This window comes from Hoplias malabaricus, chromosome 10 (assembly GCF_029633855.1).
Source record: "Hoplias malabaricus isolate fHopMal1 chromosome 10, fHopMal1.hap1, whole genome shotgun sequence".
Lineage (NCBI taxonomy): Eukaryota > Metazoa > Chordata > Actinopteri > Characiformes > Erythrinidae > Hoplias > Hoplias malabaricus.
In genome coordinates this window covers 39,387,325-39,404,717 of record NC_089809.1, presented here as the reverse complement: position 1 = coordinate 39,404,717, position 17,393 = coordinate 39,387,325, and the positions used below count along the sequence as shown (strand labels likewise).

The window sequence follows — 17,393 nt, the reverse complement described above, 5'->3', positions numbered from 1 at the left end:
AACCCACAAAAGACACAGAGAGAACACACCACACTACTCACAGACAGTCACCCGGAGGAAACCCACGCAGACACAGAGAGAACACACCACACTACTCACAGACAGTCACCCGGAGGAAACCCACGCAGACACAGAGAGAACACACCACACTACTCACAGACAGTCACCCGGAGGAAACCCACGCAGACACAGGGAGAACACACCACACTCCTCACAGACAGTCACCCGGAGGAAACCCACGCAGACACAGGGAGAACACACCACACTCCTCACAGACAGTCACCCGGAGGAAACCCACGCAGACACAGAGAGAACACACCACACTCCTCACAGACAGTCACCCGGAGGAAACCCACGCAGACACAGGGAGAACACACCACACTCCTCACAGACAGTCACCCGGAGGAAACCCACGCAGACACAGGGAGAACACACCACACTCCTCACAGACAGTCACCCGGAGGAAACCCACGCAGACACAGAGAGAACACACCACACTCCTCACAGACAGTCACCCGGAGGAAACCCACGCAGACACAGGGAGAACACACCACACTCCTCACAGACAGTCACCCGGAGGAAACCCACGCAGACACAGAGAGAACACACCACACTCCTCACAGACAGTCACCCGGAGGAAACCCACACAGACACAGTGACTGAGTCTACCTCAAATGCCTTTGTAAACACTGCACATTTATAATACGATATATTTGTGTAGTGTATATTCCATTCCTTTATAATTACATTTTATTTTATTATTTAATGTCGTTTTATTTAGCTTATATATTTACACTTGTGTTTTTGTGTGCTGTAACACACTTTCTCCCTTCAGTGATTTATCTTTGTTTTAATGGTTTGTAACTTTAACTGACACTGGAACTGAACTCAATGATTCAGACCTCTTTTTTAGTGAAGCTTGGAATTAACGAACCTTAAACAGAGCTGTGTGTGGATGACGTGATTGACTGCTATAACTGTGTTAATCTCACCTCTGGAAGACATTTTAAACCTGTAGCTTGAGCTGAGTTTTCTTCAGTTGACACCAACAAGCTTCCAAACCAGCAAAAAACCTCCACAGTTACTACACATTAATAACTATTGGCCGCCTTAGTTTCACGTCTTTTGTTCTAGCTCGGCGTCCCTCTTTAAATAAAACCGCTACAAGCTTCACTTCGTTGATATAACCCACATTATCCGCGGTTAAGATTAAAGTGCTACCCGTTTGGTGTTTGTTGATAACAGTCACCTCCCGCCGCTGCAGCCGCGTTCAAACGCCATGACGCAGCGGCCCCGCAGCATGCTGGGAAATGTAGTCCACATTAAATACTCTCTATATTCACTTTACAAGTAGTAGCAGGTAGTTTTGACTTACAGAAGCACCACACTTCTCTAAATTACTACGGAAACGATGAACTTGTAACACAAATGGAAAGTTATACATTTTACGTTAACCCTTTATAAGGAAACAGCTTGACGCGGCTTGGTGTCAACAACAACAACACACTAGAAACACCAAACTTCTCTCAGTTACTACTGATTAAAAGTGCTCCTCACTACTGAAACAGGGGTTTGTTGTTTTAGTAGATGTGAGCTAATGACCAGCAGTAATCGAGAGTAGCTTGGTGCTCCTGAGGAAGGCTTTAGACTTTCTTAAAAATATCCAATAGGTATTTCACGCAGACCTTTGGTTTAAAGAACCCCTCAAAAATCAAGTGTATGTGTGTGTAGTGATGTTTGTGCGCTAGAAGACGTATCATGAGTGAAATAATCAGTTAGAGTCATGGCTTATATTTACGCTTCGAAACTGTTTAGAAAGAAGGACTGGCACCCCTCCAGGGTGTGTTCCCGCCTTGCGCCCAATTATTCCGGGTAGAGTCCGGATCCACCGCGACCCTGAACTAGATAAGGGTCACAGACAATGAATGAACTGTTCAGAAAGTGTTCAGAAGTCTCAACACAGTTTCATTCATTCATTATCTGTAATCGCGGTGGGTCCAGAGCCTACCTGGAATCATTGGACGCAAGGCGGGCATACACCCTGGAGGGGGCGCCAGTCCTTCAGAGGGCAACACAGACACACACATTCACTCACACACTCACACCTACGGACACTTTTGAGTCACCAATCCACCTACCAACATGTGTTTTTGGACTGTGGGAGGAAACCGGAGCACCCGGAGGAAACCCACGCAGACACAGGGAGAACACACCACGCTCCTCACAGACAGTCACCCGGAGGAAACCCACGCAGACACAGGGAGAACACACCACGCTCCTCACAGACAGTCACCCGGAGGAAACCCACGCAGACACAGGGAGAACACACCACGCTCCTCACAGACAGTCACCCGGAGGAAACCCACGCAGACACAGGGAGAACACACCACGCTCCTCACAGACAGTCACCCGGAGCGGGAATCGAACCCACAACCTCCAGGAGCTGTGACTGCTACACTAACCTGCTGCACCACTGTGTTCACCGCCCCAGTTTCAGGCAGATAAAGAAAAATGTGTATCTCCAGTGTAAGTCAATGTTAAAAATATTTTATTCCCAGCATTTCTATTGGTCCATTCATCATGAAATGTTCACACAATTAGCAGCTGCTGTGTCCAAACAATGTAGTAAGCTAATAATCCACAAAACCGAGTGAGGTGTGTTCTCCCTGTGTCTGTGTGGGTTTCCTCTGGGGGCTCAGCTTGTTTCCTCCCAAACACACATGGGTAGGTGGATGGCTGTGAACATGAAAGTGACTGGGTGAATGTGTGAAATGTTCTGTGACAGAAAATGAATGAATAAATAAATGCAACACAAAAAAGCCCTGATTGGTAGAGCTCTAATGTGTTAGGCCCAAACTGTTCTAAACGGAGCCTGCAGGGTGCAGCAGAGGCGCGTTTCGTATTATTGTGGTCTGGTTTGTCCTCCTCGGTGTGCCGTATCTCGGTGCTATAGTGACGGCCGCGGACACAGACGCTGTGTACGGTTTTATTTCAGAAACATCAGGTAATCCTTTATTCCACCTTTAAACTGATTAAAATGTAAGGTCAGAAACGGTGGCTGTGGCGGTGTTATAGAGGCCAAAGTGAGTCACAGACAGAAGTTTAGAATAACAGCGGTTATCCGCATTAACTCAATAACATTAACGTTGTTGGAATGTAAATGCAATTTAATATAAAAATGAATGTATTGACGCGTTGTGAACTCTGTGTAGAGTAAATATGGAGCCACAACTGGATCCTGAGAGAGGAGCTCCCCTGTAAACACAGCCGAGGGGGATTCTGGGGGATTATTCCACAAAGCGGGGCTTCTGAGTTTAGCCAGATATCGTTTATATAGCACCTTTAATACACTTTCATTCAAAGACATTTACACAACACATCCCCACATTTTATTTAATAATTCCCACACATGAAGATATCTTTCGCACTGCCTCTCAGAGTCACATATACACTCTGTTTCTGACTGATTCTGTTTTATTATTTGCCTTGTGTTGTGTTGCACCGTGCTCTTTAGTTTCACTGTGTACGGTTTATAGCTGGAATGACAGTAAACCCTCCCTTATCTCGACTTGATTTGCTGTTGTCCATTCTACAGGAGACTGAGGAAGGCCGTGGACAGCGGATTACGGGGAGAAGGATCCATGTGAAAAAGGAGGATCAGCAAATATGTCTTTCAGAGATTTGAGAAGTAAGTACAAATAAGATTTATGTATGTTTTCATATTGACTGTACAGAAACACCTCACCTTATGTCATTAAATCCTTTCAAGACTTATCTTGTCCAATACATCCTTTAGATATGGACCTAGAAGCAAACCCATAATAGTTTATTCATTCATTATCTGTAACCCTTATCCAGTTCAGGGTCGCGGTGGGTCCAGAGCCTACCTGGAATCATTGGGCGCAAGGCAGGAATACACCCTGGAGGGGGCGCCAGTCCTTCACAGGGCAACACACACACACACACTCACACCTACGGACACTTTTGAGTCACCAATCCACATACCAACGTGTGTTTTTGGAGCGTGGGAGTAAACTGGAGCACCCGGAGAAAACCCACGCAGACACAGGGAGAACACACCACACTCCTCACAGACAGTCACCCGGAGGAAACCCACACAGACACAGGGAGAACACACCACACTCCTCACAGACAGTCACCCGGAGAAAACCCACGCAGACACAGGGAGAACACACCACACTCCTCACAGACAGTCACCCGGAGGAAACCCACACAGACACAGGGAGAACACACCACACTCCTCACAGACAGTCACCCGGAGGAAACCCACACAGACACAGGGAGAACACACCACACTCCTCACAGACAGTCACCCGGAGGAAACCCACGCAGACACAGGGAGAACACACCACGTTCCTCACAGACAGTCACCCGGAGGAAACCCACGCAGACACAGGGAGAACACACCACACTCCTCACAGACAGTCACCCAGAGGAAACCCACGCAGACACAGGGAGAACACACCACGCTCCTCACAGACAGTCACCCGGAGGAAACCCACGCAGACACAGGGAGAACACACCACACTCCTCACAGACAGTCACCCAGAGGAAACCCACGCAGACACAGGGAGAACACACCACACTCCTCACAGACAGTCACCCAGAGGAAACCCACGCAGACACAGGGAGAACACACCACGCTCCTCACAGACAGTCACCCGGAGGAAACCCACGCAGACACAGGGAGAACACACCACACTCCTCACAGACAGTCACCCGGAGGAAACCCACGCAGACACAGGGAGAACACACCACGCTCCTCACAGACAGTCACCCGGAGGAAACCCACGCAGACACAGGGAGAACACACCACACTCCTTACAGACAGTCACCTGGAGGAAACCCACACAGACACAGGGAGAACACACCACACTCCTCACAGACAGTCACCCGGAGGAAACCCACGCAGACACAGAGAGAACACACCACACTCCTCACAGACAGTCACCCGGAGGAAACCCACGCAGACACAGGGAGAACACACCACACTCCTCACAGACAGTCACCCGGAGGAAACCCACGCAGACACAGGGAGAACACACCACAGTCAGAATATGTTTGAAACTCTACTAGTGAAATAAGGATTTATTCCTCTTTAATAAAATCATTGTATAGCGTAAGTGTTTCAACTTTCTCTCAGTGAAACCATGGACATGTGCTTTAAATCCATAAACCAATTCTTGAGGTAGCAAACCTCTTCTTCTCAAATGTTCTGTTTGTTTTTATTGTTATTTATTTGTAGATTTCACCGAAATGATGCGGGCTCTGGGATACCCTCGACTCATCTCCATGGAGAACTTCAGAGCGCCTAATTTCCCTTTAGTGGCAGAGATACTCATCTGGCTCGTCAAGAGGTTGCACATTACTCTGTTTGTGTGTGTGTGTGTGTGTAATAGAGAAAGAGTGAGTGAGAGAGAGAGTATGTGTTAATACGTAACAGCATGTGAATGTGTGAATACATCTCTATATTAAACTGAAAGTGTGTTTAGGATGCACCGCTCTATGTAAAGCCATTTGACTTGTGTGTATTTCAGAGGGGATGAGTTGTTTTTGAGTGTGTTGCCACTCAAAGGTTTGGACACATCTGATTTCAAATAAATGCATGTTTTGTTTCCTGAAGTCATTATTAAAGCAACACTTTGTAGCAATTTTGTGTTAAAACTACAGCTTCAAAATCACTGTGATGCTCCACTGAGCTGTAATATGGAGAATAGAGCCTCTGTTGTTGATAGTACAGGCTCAGCACTGAAGAAGATGTACTATGTAACTTTGAGAGGAGGGTAGGCTTTTGCCTCCACTCTCCCAAGGCTGTTGGGATTATGTGCCGTCGGGAGGAGGTTTGTTGAAAAGGGTGGAATTAGAGATGTTTAAAAATATAAACACTGTTCAAACCCATACCAACTACTTTAAAAAAGAGTACAGGAGGTCCTCAGGTTACGTCAGTCCCGAGTTACGATGTTTCGTGGTTACGACACATCTCCCATTTACTGTATAAAGCCTTGTTTCTAAGTGGTTTTGCGTCGTAAATGTCGTAACGTGAACATGTGTGGTGTGCGCGGCGGAAGAATACACGGTTACGGGGCTCGGGACCGAGGAGGATAAGTGCTTACAGTATGTTATTTACGTACAGTATGTACGTATGTTCCGACTTACACCGAAAATCAGTTTACGACGCGACGTAGGAATGGATTTATTTCACGCTCCATCTGTTATTTCATTGGTCTTTTTTACTATACTTCTGTATAATGTTAAACGTGATACAAATAAATATCTTCTAAGAAATTTCAAGGTGTGTCCAAAATATTGATGATGCGGTGCGTCCTAGGCCTCCCATGTTGTTGTGTACTGTAAACAAAGTGTAGCATTAGCACTGTGTATACTGTAAAAATCTAAATTAGGATTAGAATCTCTTTATTGGCCACTGTGCTGTACACAGAGGAATTTGTTCTCCGCATTTAACCCAGTTCATGCAGTGAAACACACATTTACACACACTAGTGAACACTAGGGGGCAGTGAGCACACAGCCCTAGCCAAGGCCCCCAGGGAGCAGTTGGGGGGGTAGGTGCCTTGCTCAAGGGCACTTCAGTCATGACCTGCTGGCTCTGGGCGTCGAACCTGAAACCTTCCGGTTTCTGTCTGTGTAGAGATGCCTTTTATAGACATGTTTATTGTTGTTTCGGGTATCTATAAAAACCCACATAAGTACATCATCGTGGCTAAAAACAGAAGTGTGAGGTATGTGTTTGATGATGCGCTTGTTTCTGAGCTCAACTACAGTACAAAAATAAGTAGCGACTGCCACACGACAGAAACTCTTTTCTGATTAGATATGTTTCATGAATTGAACTCATGAACTCATCATTGTTCCACAGATACGAACCACAGATGGACATCCCCAGTGATGTGGACACAGAGTCGGACAGAGTGTTCTTCATCAAAGCTGTGGCCCAGTTCATGGTAATACTCCGGGTAACTTTGTGGTCTTATGTGGGGATTTTCTTTATTACGACGAGTCGATGTGATGATACACCCACGTTCAAAGCTAAGCTGGTATTTGTTTCTCAGGTGTTAATATTAGTTAAATGGGACATATTTATCTTAATAAAACATCTGTGACCTGCTTTGGTCAAAATACCACAGGGATCAAACTACGCAGCATCATTCTCCCCCTGTGTAAACAGCCCCTGTTCAGAACACCTCCTTTCAGCACCTGTTCCTTTAAATGATAATGAGCCGCTCGCTGTTCACCCCGACCCCAAGCGCACAGCAGTGAGGAGCGAGGAGCAGAAGCTCTGGTTTTTAGCCGTTTTCACTCTGTTCTCTTTCTTCTCCGTTCTTGTTTTTTTTTCCCATTTTTACCCAGTGCTCTTATTTCTCCGCGCTCGTTGTGTCTGTGTTGCTGCGTTTAAACTTGTCTCTGTGCTGTCACATAAACACAGGTCCAGCGCTGTGATTGGACAGACTCAAAAGAGGGGGTGGGGCAATAAATGTGTAATTATTCTGTCCCAAATCTAGTGAGCTGCCTAAAGTAGGCATTGACTACGTATGCGGCTGTTTAAGTCGGCACCGTTCTAACAGATGTCTCGCCTCATGAGGCAGATTACTGAGACGTCCACTGCACTGTATGAGACCGGTGTTTACTTCCCTCAGCAGCTAGCGTTGCCTCAGGGATTCAGCCTGATGGATTCTGCCCTTCTCGTTTTTATCACGATTTTAATTATTTTTGCTCTCTATGTCGACAGTTCGACCGGGACAGACCGGTTATGTCCCTTTTGATGAACCCCAGTGAATGTTATCAGGTTGCAGTATAAGAACTGCTGTATGTGTTTGTGTGTATCTCTTTGTTACAGGCCACGAAAGCCCACATTAAACTGAACCTCAAGCGCTTGTATCAGGCGGACGGTTACGCAGTGAAAGAGATGCTGAAGATCACCAGCATCCTCTATAATGCCATGAAGACTAAAGAGAGCACCAGCGACGAACACAACCTCGACGACAAAAGCAGCAAGTTCAAGTTCGACCTGAGCTCAAAGGTTAGAGCAGAGACCAGTGTAAACGGGAAGGAGTTGGTTGAAAATCATACACCCATTGGGAACTAGGCTAGTCACTATTGCAGAAGTGATCATCTTTGATTGTCTCACATCTTTCTGCACGAGGACAAATCCTGCTTGCTATTAAGTGACCACAGTAAAGCAGTGGGAGCTTTTCATTATGCATCAGCAGAGGGTGCTTTTCTAACTCTTGATTTGGACAGTAACAGAGCTATTGCTGTTTCTGTAGGAGACAGTTTGTCATGTTTACTACAGATGATGCCATGGGTTGTTGAACTTTGCAGCATCAGTAGCTTCAAAGTAGAAGAGTCACTGAAATGCTAGCATTACTCAGTGTGTCCAGTATTAAATGTTTTATTGCTCACAAAGCCTGCTTTATATGCATCTCTCTTGTTATTACACCTGGTGTGTGTGTGTGTGTGTGTGTGTGTGTGTGTCTGTGTGTAGATAACAGATCTAAAGGCTGCTCGCCAGCTTGGCTCTGAGATCACAGCAAAGGGGGCTTCTCTGTATGATCTGCTGGGTCACGAAGAGGACCTGAGAGAGAGCAGGACAGCAGCCATTGCACGACCCCTGGAAATAGCAGAGACAGAGAGAGCTCTCAGAGCAGCTATTAAAGACGTGACGGTAACACCTTTATACACACATACACATGAGTGGTTCCCAACATGGGGGAGTGGTACTTGGATGGCACTTGTAATAATTCTGATGTAAAGGAGATTTATCATTTTATTTTGTTCAATAAAAAGTTGCCGTTTTATATAAATTACAATGTTTGTCATATGTGGCACGGTGGTGCAGTAGGTAGTGTCTCTGTCACAGCTCCAGGGACCTGGAGGTTCTGGTTTCTAGTGCCGCTCCGGGTGACTGTCTGTGAGGAGTGTGGTGTGTTCTCTCTGTGTCTGCGTGGGTTTCCTCCGGGTGACTGTCTGTGAGGAGTGTGGTGTGTTCTCTCTGTGTCTGCGTGGGTTTCCTCCGAGTGACTGTCTGTGAGGAGTGTGGTGTGTTCTCTCTGTGTCTGCGTGGGTTTCCTCCGAGTGACTGTCTGTGAGGAATGTGGTGTGTTCTCTCTGTGTCTGAGTGGGTTTCCTCCGAGTGACTGTCTGTGAGGAGTGTGGTGTGTTCTCTCTGTGTCTGTGTGGGTTTCCTCCGAGTTACTGTCTGTGAGGAGTGTGGTGTGTTCTCTCTGTGTCTGCGTGGGTTTCCTCCGAGTGACTGTCTGTGAGGAGTGTGGTGTGTTCTCCCTGTGTCTGAGTGGGTTTCCTCCGAGTGACTGTCTGTGAGGAGTGTGGTGTGTTCTCTCTGTGTCTGCGTGGGTTTCCTCCGAGTGACTGTCTGTGAGGAGTGTGGTGTGTTCTCCCTGTGTTTGAGTGGGTTTCCTCCGAGTGACTGTCTGTGAGGAGTGTGGTGTGTTCTCTCTGTGTCTGCGTGGGTTTCCTCCGAGTGACTGTCTGTGAGGAGTGTGGTGTGTTCTCACAATGTGTTCAGTTGTGCAGATAACCGTGTGTGTTTATATGCAGGAGAAGGTCCAGAAAACCAGGGAGCAACTGAGCAACATATCGTCTGACGAAGCGAGCCTCGAGGCCAAAATCGAGAAGAAAAAACAAGAGCTGGAGAGGAATCAGAAACGTTTACAGACACTGCAGAGCGTCCGGTGAGACACATCTCCACATTCATACTGTTGTCTCCTGCACATATTTGGAATACTTTGCAATACCTCAACATTTTCTGACATTGTGGGTGCAGCAGTTACGCCCTGCTTACTTCAGAAGAATTGTGTTCGTCTACCGTAGCGACTAGCTGAATGTATCTGAGATTTCCTGGATGTAAATAATATTAGCTGTAAAGGATTACAGATTATAAAACACAAACACTAATATATTCAATGAGGTGCCTGGTTAAAAACAGAAAGAAATAATAAAACCCCTACAATATTCCATTGACAGTTTCTATAATTTTTAAGAGTGAAATATTTACAGCACCATTTAAGGTAGATCTAAGGACTTAAATATAAACTGCTACACATTTTAAGGTACAACAGAGCGGGGAGATTGAAACTCTGCCTAGAACACATTCGTTTTTTTGTGTGAGACTTCAGGTTTCTCGTTAAAAATTGCACCGAACAACTAAACATAAACAAACGACTATCATTCATGTTTTCCTCTATGTTGCCATCAACAGAGATTTCTACTTCATTTCAAAGCTGTAATTCTCATTCCTGCCAGCGGCTGTCGCAAATGTTCACACATTAATATCCTCTGTCATTCAGACCTGCGCGTCAGATTAAACACACTCCACAACAGAACAGCTGCAGCGCCGCCCCTGAGGCAGTAACCGCTGTGACAGAAATCTGCCGCAGAGTTAAATATTTTAATGTAATCATATCATTTTACAAATGTAACCGTATTCTGAGGGCGGCACGGTGGTGCAGCAGGTAGGTGTCGCAGTCACACAGCTCCAGGGACCTAGAGGTTGTGGGTTCGATTCCCGCTCCGGGTGACTGTCTGTGAGGAGTGTGGTGTGTTCTCCCTGTGTCCGCGTGGGTTTCCTCTGGGTGACTGTCTGTGAGGAGTGTGGTGTGTTCTCCCTGTGTCTGCGTGGGTTTCCTCCGGGTGACTGTCTGTGAGGAGTGTGGTGTGTTCTCCCTGTGTCTGCCTGGGCCTTCGAACACTTGCAGAAGCTGTACAATCAACAGCAATGGACGACTGCCTTTTAGACAGAGGTCAGTCGTGTGTCTTTTGTGGTTCACAAGATCAAACCCTCTAACAGCCGTTCCCATACGCAACCTCACACCTCACACCCAGGCGCACATCTCACTTCTCACTGATGTAATCGTGCTGTGTGCAGGCCGGCCTTCATGGAGGAGTACGAGAAGATCGAGGAGGAGCTGCAGAAACAGTACGAAATATATGTGCAGAAGTTCCGCAACCTCTCCTTCCTGGAGCAGCAGCTGGAGGACCACCACAGGATTGAGCAAGAGCGCTTTGAGGTACAGCGAACTTGAGATTCGTCAGGCCTGGGTCAGAAGGGCAGCTCAGTTTGGTGTTACGGAGTATTAGATTTGAACTCAGTGCAGTACACAGTGAGTGGGAATAAGAAGCATGAAGAGTAGGGAGCCAGGAGAACCATCTCCTCAAGAAGTATGCAGAGGCCTTAAGGGTTCTTCAACTCAGTGCATGGGTTAACAAAGGCTACGTTCACACCACAGTGGCCGAAATCTGATTTATTTCTTCATTGTGACGTGGATATGTCGTTTGTGTGTCTGTGTGAACAGCTAAAACCTCACTGAATCAGACTTGGGCCACTTTCAGAATGGACTTTTGTTTGAATTTGAGGTGTTAAGGACATTGAAACAGTCCGATCAAAATTAGTTTGTTTTGTAAAACGTATTGGGAAACAAAAATACATGAAACTCCTTAATCCAGGTTCCTTTCACTCATTCATGAGCAATTGGTATTAAGAGAAGAACTTATGCTAAAATGTGGATCATTAAAATATTACATTTTAAATATTAAAGTTGTAATATTTAATGTTATAATGTTGTTAGTAAAAGTCTTTAATTTATAACGAGTGATCTGGCTACAACTGAACACAAACACAAACCCAGTAGCCCACCGCAGTAGTGAGTTTAGCGCTGAGTTTGGGTCAAAAGCAAGAGGAATGAAGTTTAAAATAGACAGAATACTCAAAAGACCCTTCACTCAACTTACAGCTATGAGTCTTTATCTCTAAATGTGTGTGATTTGAGCCTCAGTTCACTGGAAAATCATCTGCCATGGTGTGCTAAACCACAAGTGCATGTTAGCACCAGCTATGCTTCTAAACAGTGTAAAACCATCTTATTTCACGTATTTTCTAACTTCCCTGTTCCTCCAGCACCAGTCGCTGAAGTCTGCTCCCTCTCAGAAACGTGTTTTTATCGTCAGCTCGTGTGTGTGTGCGCACTGTCGGGCTGTGTTTAGCTGAACTGCACAGCGCCGAAAACCCTTCACTCGACCCACACTCACAAATGTGAAGTTTGTGCAGCGTGACACTGAACTCCACCCCAGATCTTTCTCTCTGGTCAGCTAACCTGAAGCACTGTACTTTTGCGCATACGGGTCAGTTTAGTAGCCTGATCTGTTCAGACCGGTGTCAGATATAAGTTGCATTATACAGTGAGAACAGAACAAAAAATCAGATTTGGTCTCGACATCATTTGAGCGATTTTAACCTGTTGTGTGAACGTAGCCAAACCTGTGCTTTGACAACAGCGTTGTACTTTATCTTTTGTGCTGTGTAGGAAACTGAAAACTCCATAAAAATGATGCAAAACAAGCTGCGAGAAGAGGACAGGAGACTCATGAAGAACGGAGGTATGTACTCATACGTTTAGCTTTAATAAATGAGCACTTTTTTAAAGATTAATTTACAATAACGCAAAGTATTATGTAATAAAAGCTGCACATCAGAACAACAGATATAACGACATATACAGGGGGTCCTCGACTTACGACGTTGATCCGTTACTACGTCACGTCGTAAACCGATTTCCGGTGAGAGTCGGAACTTACGTACATACTGTACGTAAATAACATACTGTAAGCACTTATCCTATCCTAACACCTATCCTCCTCGGTCCCGAGCCCTGTAACCGTGTATTCTTCCGCCGCGCCGCACACACCAAACACAAAGTTCACGTTACGACGTTTACGACGCAAAACCACTTACGTCGAAACAAGGCTGTATACAGTAAATGGGAGATGTGTCGTAACCACGAAACATCGTAACTCGGGACTGACGTAACCCGAGGACCTCCTGTACACACCAGATATTTATAATCACTTTACTCATGATGGGCCCTGTATAGGTAACATTACATTAAAAATATATATTAAACTTTAAATTTAAACATTAAAAACCAGTTCTGATGCCAGCCAACCCTGTCTTGTTTTCCTCTGTAGTGCGAGAGGAGGATTCTGATATGGAAATCCCAGAAGATGAAGGCTCAGACAGTGATATAGAAGAAGGACGTCCAGCCAAACCGTTCCCCTCACGCCACGCCTTGATAGCAGGTACCTGAGCTGTTTTCCTCCCTCGTGTTTCATCTGTGTCACCACTGCATACTAAACACTAGTGTACGAGGCGTTTAAACAGTGTATCAACCTTAACAGTGCAAGACTTAAAAGCCTTTGTACTCTAAATATTAATGAACTGGACACTTGTGCTAATTTGTAAATGAAGAAAGGACGTTATACCAAAATACGCCATCTGTTTTTGGACAGCACTTAAAATTTAATAAATAAAATAAAAATGTCTATTTCAAAGAATTCCTTCTATTTATTTTTGGAGCCACTGTATTTAGCTTTGACTCCGCTGTCTTTTAAAACGTATTCTGAAGATATTTGGGATTCAGCACTAGCATTTTCAAAGCATTGCAGCAGAATGAACCAAACACACAGAGCCATTCCTGTGGTTTAGGGGAGTGGCTTTAGAAGTTGTGTGAAAGTAGGAGGGGCTACTGGTTTCTATAAAATCACCTACTCCAGCTTTAAAGTGATTATCAAATTTGACTAAAATGCCCCTCCCTCCTACACACTCACTCACTCACACACACACACACACACACACACAGGATCATTGCAGTGGTTTCTTCTCACAGGTCGAGCTGGTGGGCGACTCATTGGCAACATGCAGGGGGGAGACAGTGATGAGGTGAGTTCAGACATGAGCATGAACATAAAGGTGAAGTAAGCGTGATGCTGTAAAGATGTGATCAGATTTGTTTTTCCATTATGTCAAAGCCCTGACATTTCACACTGTTTTCGAAAGTAGAGATCCACCTTGATCACACTTCACTGTGCTGTAATCACACTTGCATTTCTCTCTCTCTGATCTCCACCCTTCCTTGTGTTCTCTCACTCTCTTTTCTCCTCTGCATATGTTCACTCTCAATTGCTCTTGTAGTCGAGAGTAAAGGATACCCTCAAACCTCCCGGCACTGGCCGGAGGCGAAAAAAAGGAAAGGTGTGTGTTTGTGTGTGTTCTTGTGAGTGTGTAGCAGTAGTATCTCCTTTAGACCAGCGGTAGAACACTAGAGCACTAACTGTACCAGCGTAATATTACATTAACTCAGAAGGTGGGTAGATGAGCCTAAATACACACTCAAGAAAAGTAGTGCTGCTTGAATTAATGATGCAGAAAGGGTGATCCAGGCCAGCAAGAGCTGAACCAATGTTTCTGACCAAAACTGCAGTTACGATTTGGTTTATTTTCTATGAATGAAGGCCCAGACCTGAGTTTACAACCAAGACCAATATCTGCTTTTAATCCTGGTCATGTGATCATTCTGGGATTATGGCCATGTACAGAGCACAGTGTCCAGTATCTGGTGTCGTCTCAAATCCCAGTCTCTATCAGGAACAGTGGGCTTTGGAAACCACAACAACGGCGGCGGTAACGTTAAGCGGTGTTTACTCATGGTGTATCGGCGTGTTGTTGTTGTTTGGGACTGAACACAGCTCCGTCATCAGTTCAGACAGATCAGTAGAGTGTGTTCCTTCCTTGTTGCAGCGTCCAGCTCTCGCTGGATTCTTTCGTCGGCCACCGATCCAAGGAGCGGTTGAACCTCTTCAAAAGACCACGGCGTCATTTTACGAGCTGCCGTCGTGAGTCGGATAAAAACAAACGTGATCTCTGCTGCAGCTGGAGATTTTACAGATGGAGAGTTGGTGCTGGTCGTCTGCGTCGCGTGGCGTAGAGTGACGACTCTCTCTGGACGATCAGCGCTCTGCAAGGTTTACACGCCACGGTTTAGTCCCTACTCGACTCTCTCTGAACCACGAGAGAACAGCCACTAAACAAGAACCCGCTTCCAGAACCAGGACCTGATTCACCTGGTGGAGATTAAAAAGCAGAATAGAGTCGAGTAGAGTCAGGAACATGCCATGGAAAAGCACCATAAATATCCCCATTTTAAACTTGAGTGGTCCAAGGTGTTGTTCTTGGTAACGTAGACTTAAAGCTACAGCTCTTGCCATTTGAACATTTTAGCCTTATCAAGTTTTTTTCTCAGATCTATCAGCAAAGTTCCCACAGTCTGCAGTCGTGTAGGGTCCTGTACAGGTTTTTACAAACAGAAAATCAAGCATTAATGTAGAGTTGATTTAAAAATACAAACAGCGATGGAGGGGGCCGCTGTGGTGATGGTGACTGCTGAAAAGTAGCATTTACTTTTTTATTAATTTAAGACTGAAAAGGGGCTGAAGAATGCACGATCTTTATGTAAGACCTGTAGATGTGTCCCTGTTGTGAGAATGCAAGCTATTAATAAATGCAAGGCACTGAACCTTCAGTCTAAACCCAGATAATAGACACTTTCAGGTTTAATCGGTGCTAGTCTTGACACTTACGGTGCAGTTAAGTGTTTTTTTAATGTGGAGCTGTGAGTCGAGGCGAGTCAACTCTGTCATTCATGACCTAATGTGGGTCATAGGAGAACTATAGATGTGCCACGTTTGGTTATAGATTCTTTGCTATCTGGGTATCATCTCAGATGTTTGTATTACTAACCAGGCAAGAGTCTAAGGATAGTCACTGGATTAGACTTTTAGCTCCAAAGCCAAACTAATGAAGGAAATAAAGGCTTGATTGAGTGTGTTTTTAATAAGGGAACAATGGCTTCACACAAAACGTTGGTGGTTAGTAGATACTACCCTCCTTTGAGCAGAGGTTATTTGGAAATAGGGGTGTGTCTGTTTATAGGTAGAACCTCCCTCAAATTGTTTCCTCTCATGGACAACACTGCGCTCTATTTAAAAAGGTGTGTGTGTGTGATTGATCTGTGCTTGCGCGCAATACAAGTCTTGTCATGTGTTGCTGCCCGCAGTCAGAGGACAGTGAGATCGATGTGGACGAGGACGATGAGGATGATGAGGACGAAGAGGAAGACGAGGCAAACGAGGACCTCGATGAAGACAACGACAGTCTGGAAGGCTCTGCCTCGAACCCCAGCCGCCCGGGTCGATCACTGCACCCTCAGATACTGGAGGAGAGTGACAACGACTTCTAATAGGCAACAGCACATGCTTCATTCACACACAAACACAAACAGACCCTGGACGTAAAGTTCACCCAGAGTTCAGGTTCACTGACCGTCTTTAAAGGAACGGTTTGGAGAAGTTAACTATGTATAAGTTTCCATTTTGCCAAGAATTATGTTGCTAACAAACACTGAAAAACAATAATCACCCACATGTTTTCTTTAAATACCACTCCACATCCTTCAGCAAACTCAAACCACATCCTGGTCTTCGTTAAGGTCACACACTCCTCAGCACTTTCCACCTCACAGCCGTCTGTTTTCCACCAGATACATGAAAGACAGCAGGGACATTTCATGTATGCAGCAGCTGTCCTTCACACTGTGTGACAGTTTCGTAACGAATGGACCACTAAAAAATACACTCACTTCCATTGAAAGTTATTTTTTTCCTTCTTCTGTAAAGTTACTATTTGGAGATACGTTTTTCTTTGAACAGTGACGTTATATTTATGTCACCGTTCCTTTGAGTTTTGACCCCGTCAACGATGTGGAGTCGTGGTCTGGTTGAGAATCCCTGCTTTAACTTCATATACAGCATCATCAGAAATCCCAGACTAGCGTCCGTACGTCCACGTGAAGGGGGGCTGGACTCTAAAATGGCTGCCGTTTCAGCTACATGAGAAGCTTTAGTGCATTCCTTTTGTTTACGGTAATCATGAAAATACAACAACACTCCCTCTGTGCCACGGAGGACTCATTACATTCAGAACACAACTTTTCAGCTCTGACTTCAAGGCCTTCTTCAGATGCATTAAACATTGCACAGAACTCTTTTTAAAAACTCGTACAGATTACAGATTTCACGTAGGAGTTTCGTGTGGAGTATGAGCCAGACGTCAGGTTCTGAATGTAATGAATGCTTCATGCTGTAGAGGGAGTATTGGTTCTGATACTTTAGTTTACAGTAAATCACACAGCAGTAGCCACACGTCCTCAATAAAGACCGGCCCGAGAGACTTTTTGAAGTTGTATTTACAGAAAACGGTGGGTGTAGTGTTACCGACGTTAGCCTTGCAGCTGCAGCGCTAAATTAAAAAAACAGAACCTGGACTGTAAACGTGTCTGATTGGCTGCTTATGGGGGGGAGTGGAACGTGGCGTACGTTTAAAGTAATTGCTGGAGCATACTTTAAAGTTTATATTTCTTAATGTTTCAGTGACATTTCCACGCTATACACAGTTATGCCTTTACATCAATGTACATATGTTATATTTATAAATAATGAATAAATGT

General features: G+C 45.1%; 1 protein-coding gene across 1 annotated transcript; it reads left to right on the top strand.

The window, feature by feature from the left end:
* The first annotated feature begins 2,910 nt into the window (after positions 1-2,910).
* On the top strand, positions 2,911-17,393 carry cluap1 (clusterin associated protein 1). Its single transcript, XM_066683113.1, has 12 exons — positions 2,911-3,004; positions 3,596-3,688; positions 5,267-5,378; positions 6,899-6,983; positions 7,877-8,059; positions 8,525-8,704; positions 9,598-9,731; positions 10,925-11,066; positions 12,360-12,432; positions 13,021-13,131; positions 13,719-13,771; positions 15,945-17,393. The coding sequence occupies exons 2-12, from the start codon at positions 3,667-3,669 to the stop codon at positions 16,125-16,127; spliced, it is 1,278 nt and encodes a 425-aa protein (XP_066539210.1). The 5' UTR covers positions 2,911-3,004; positions 3,596-3,666; the 3' UTR covers positions 16,128-17,393.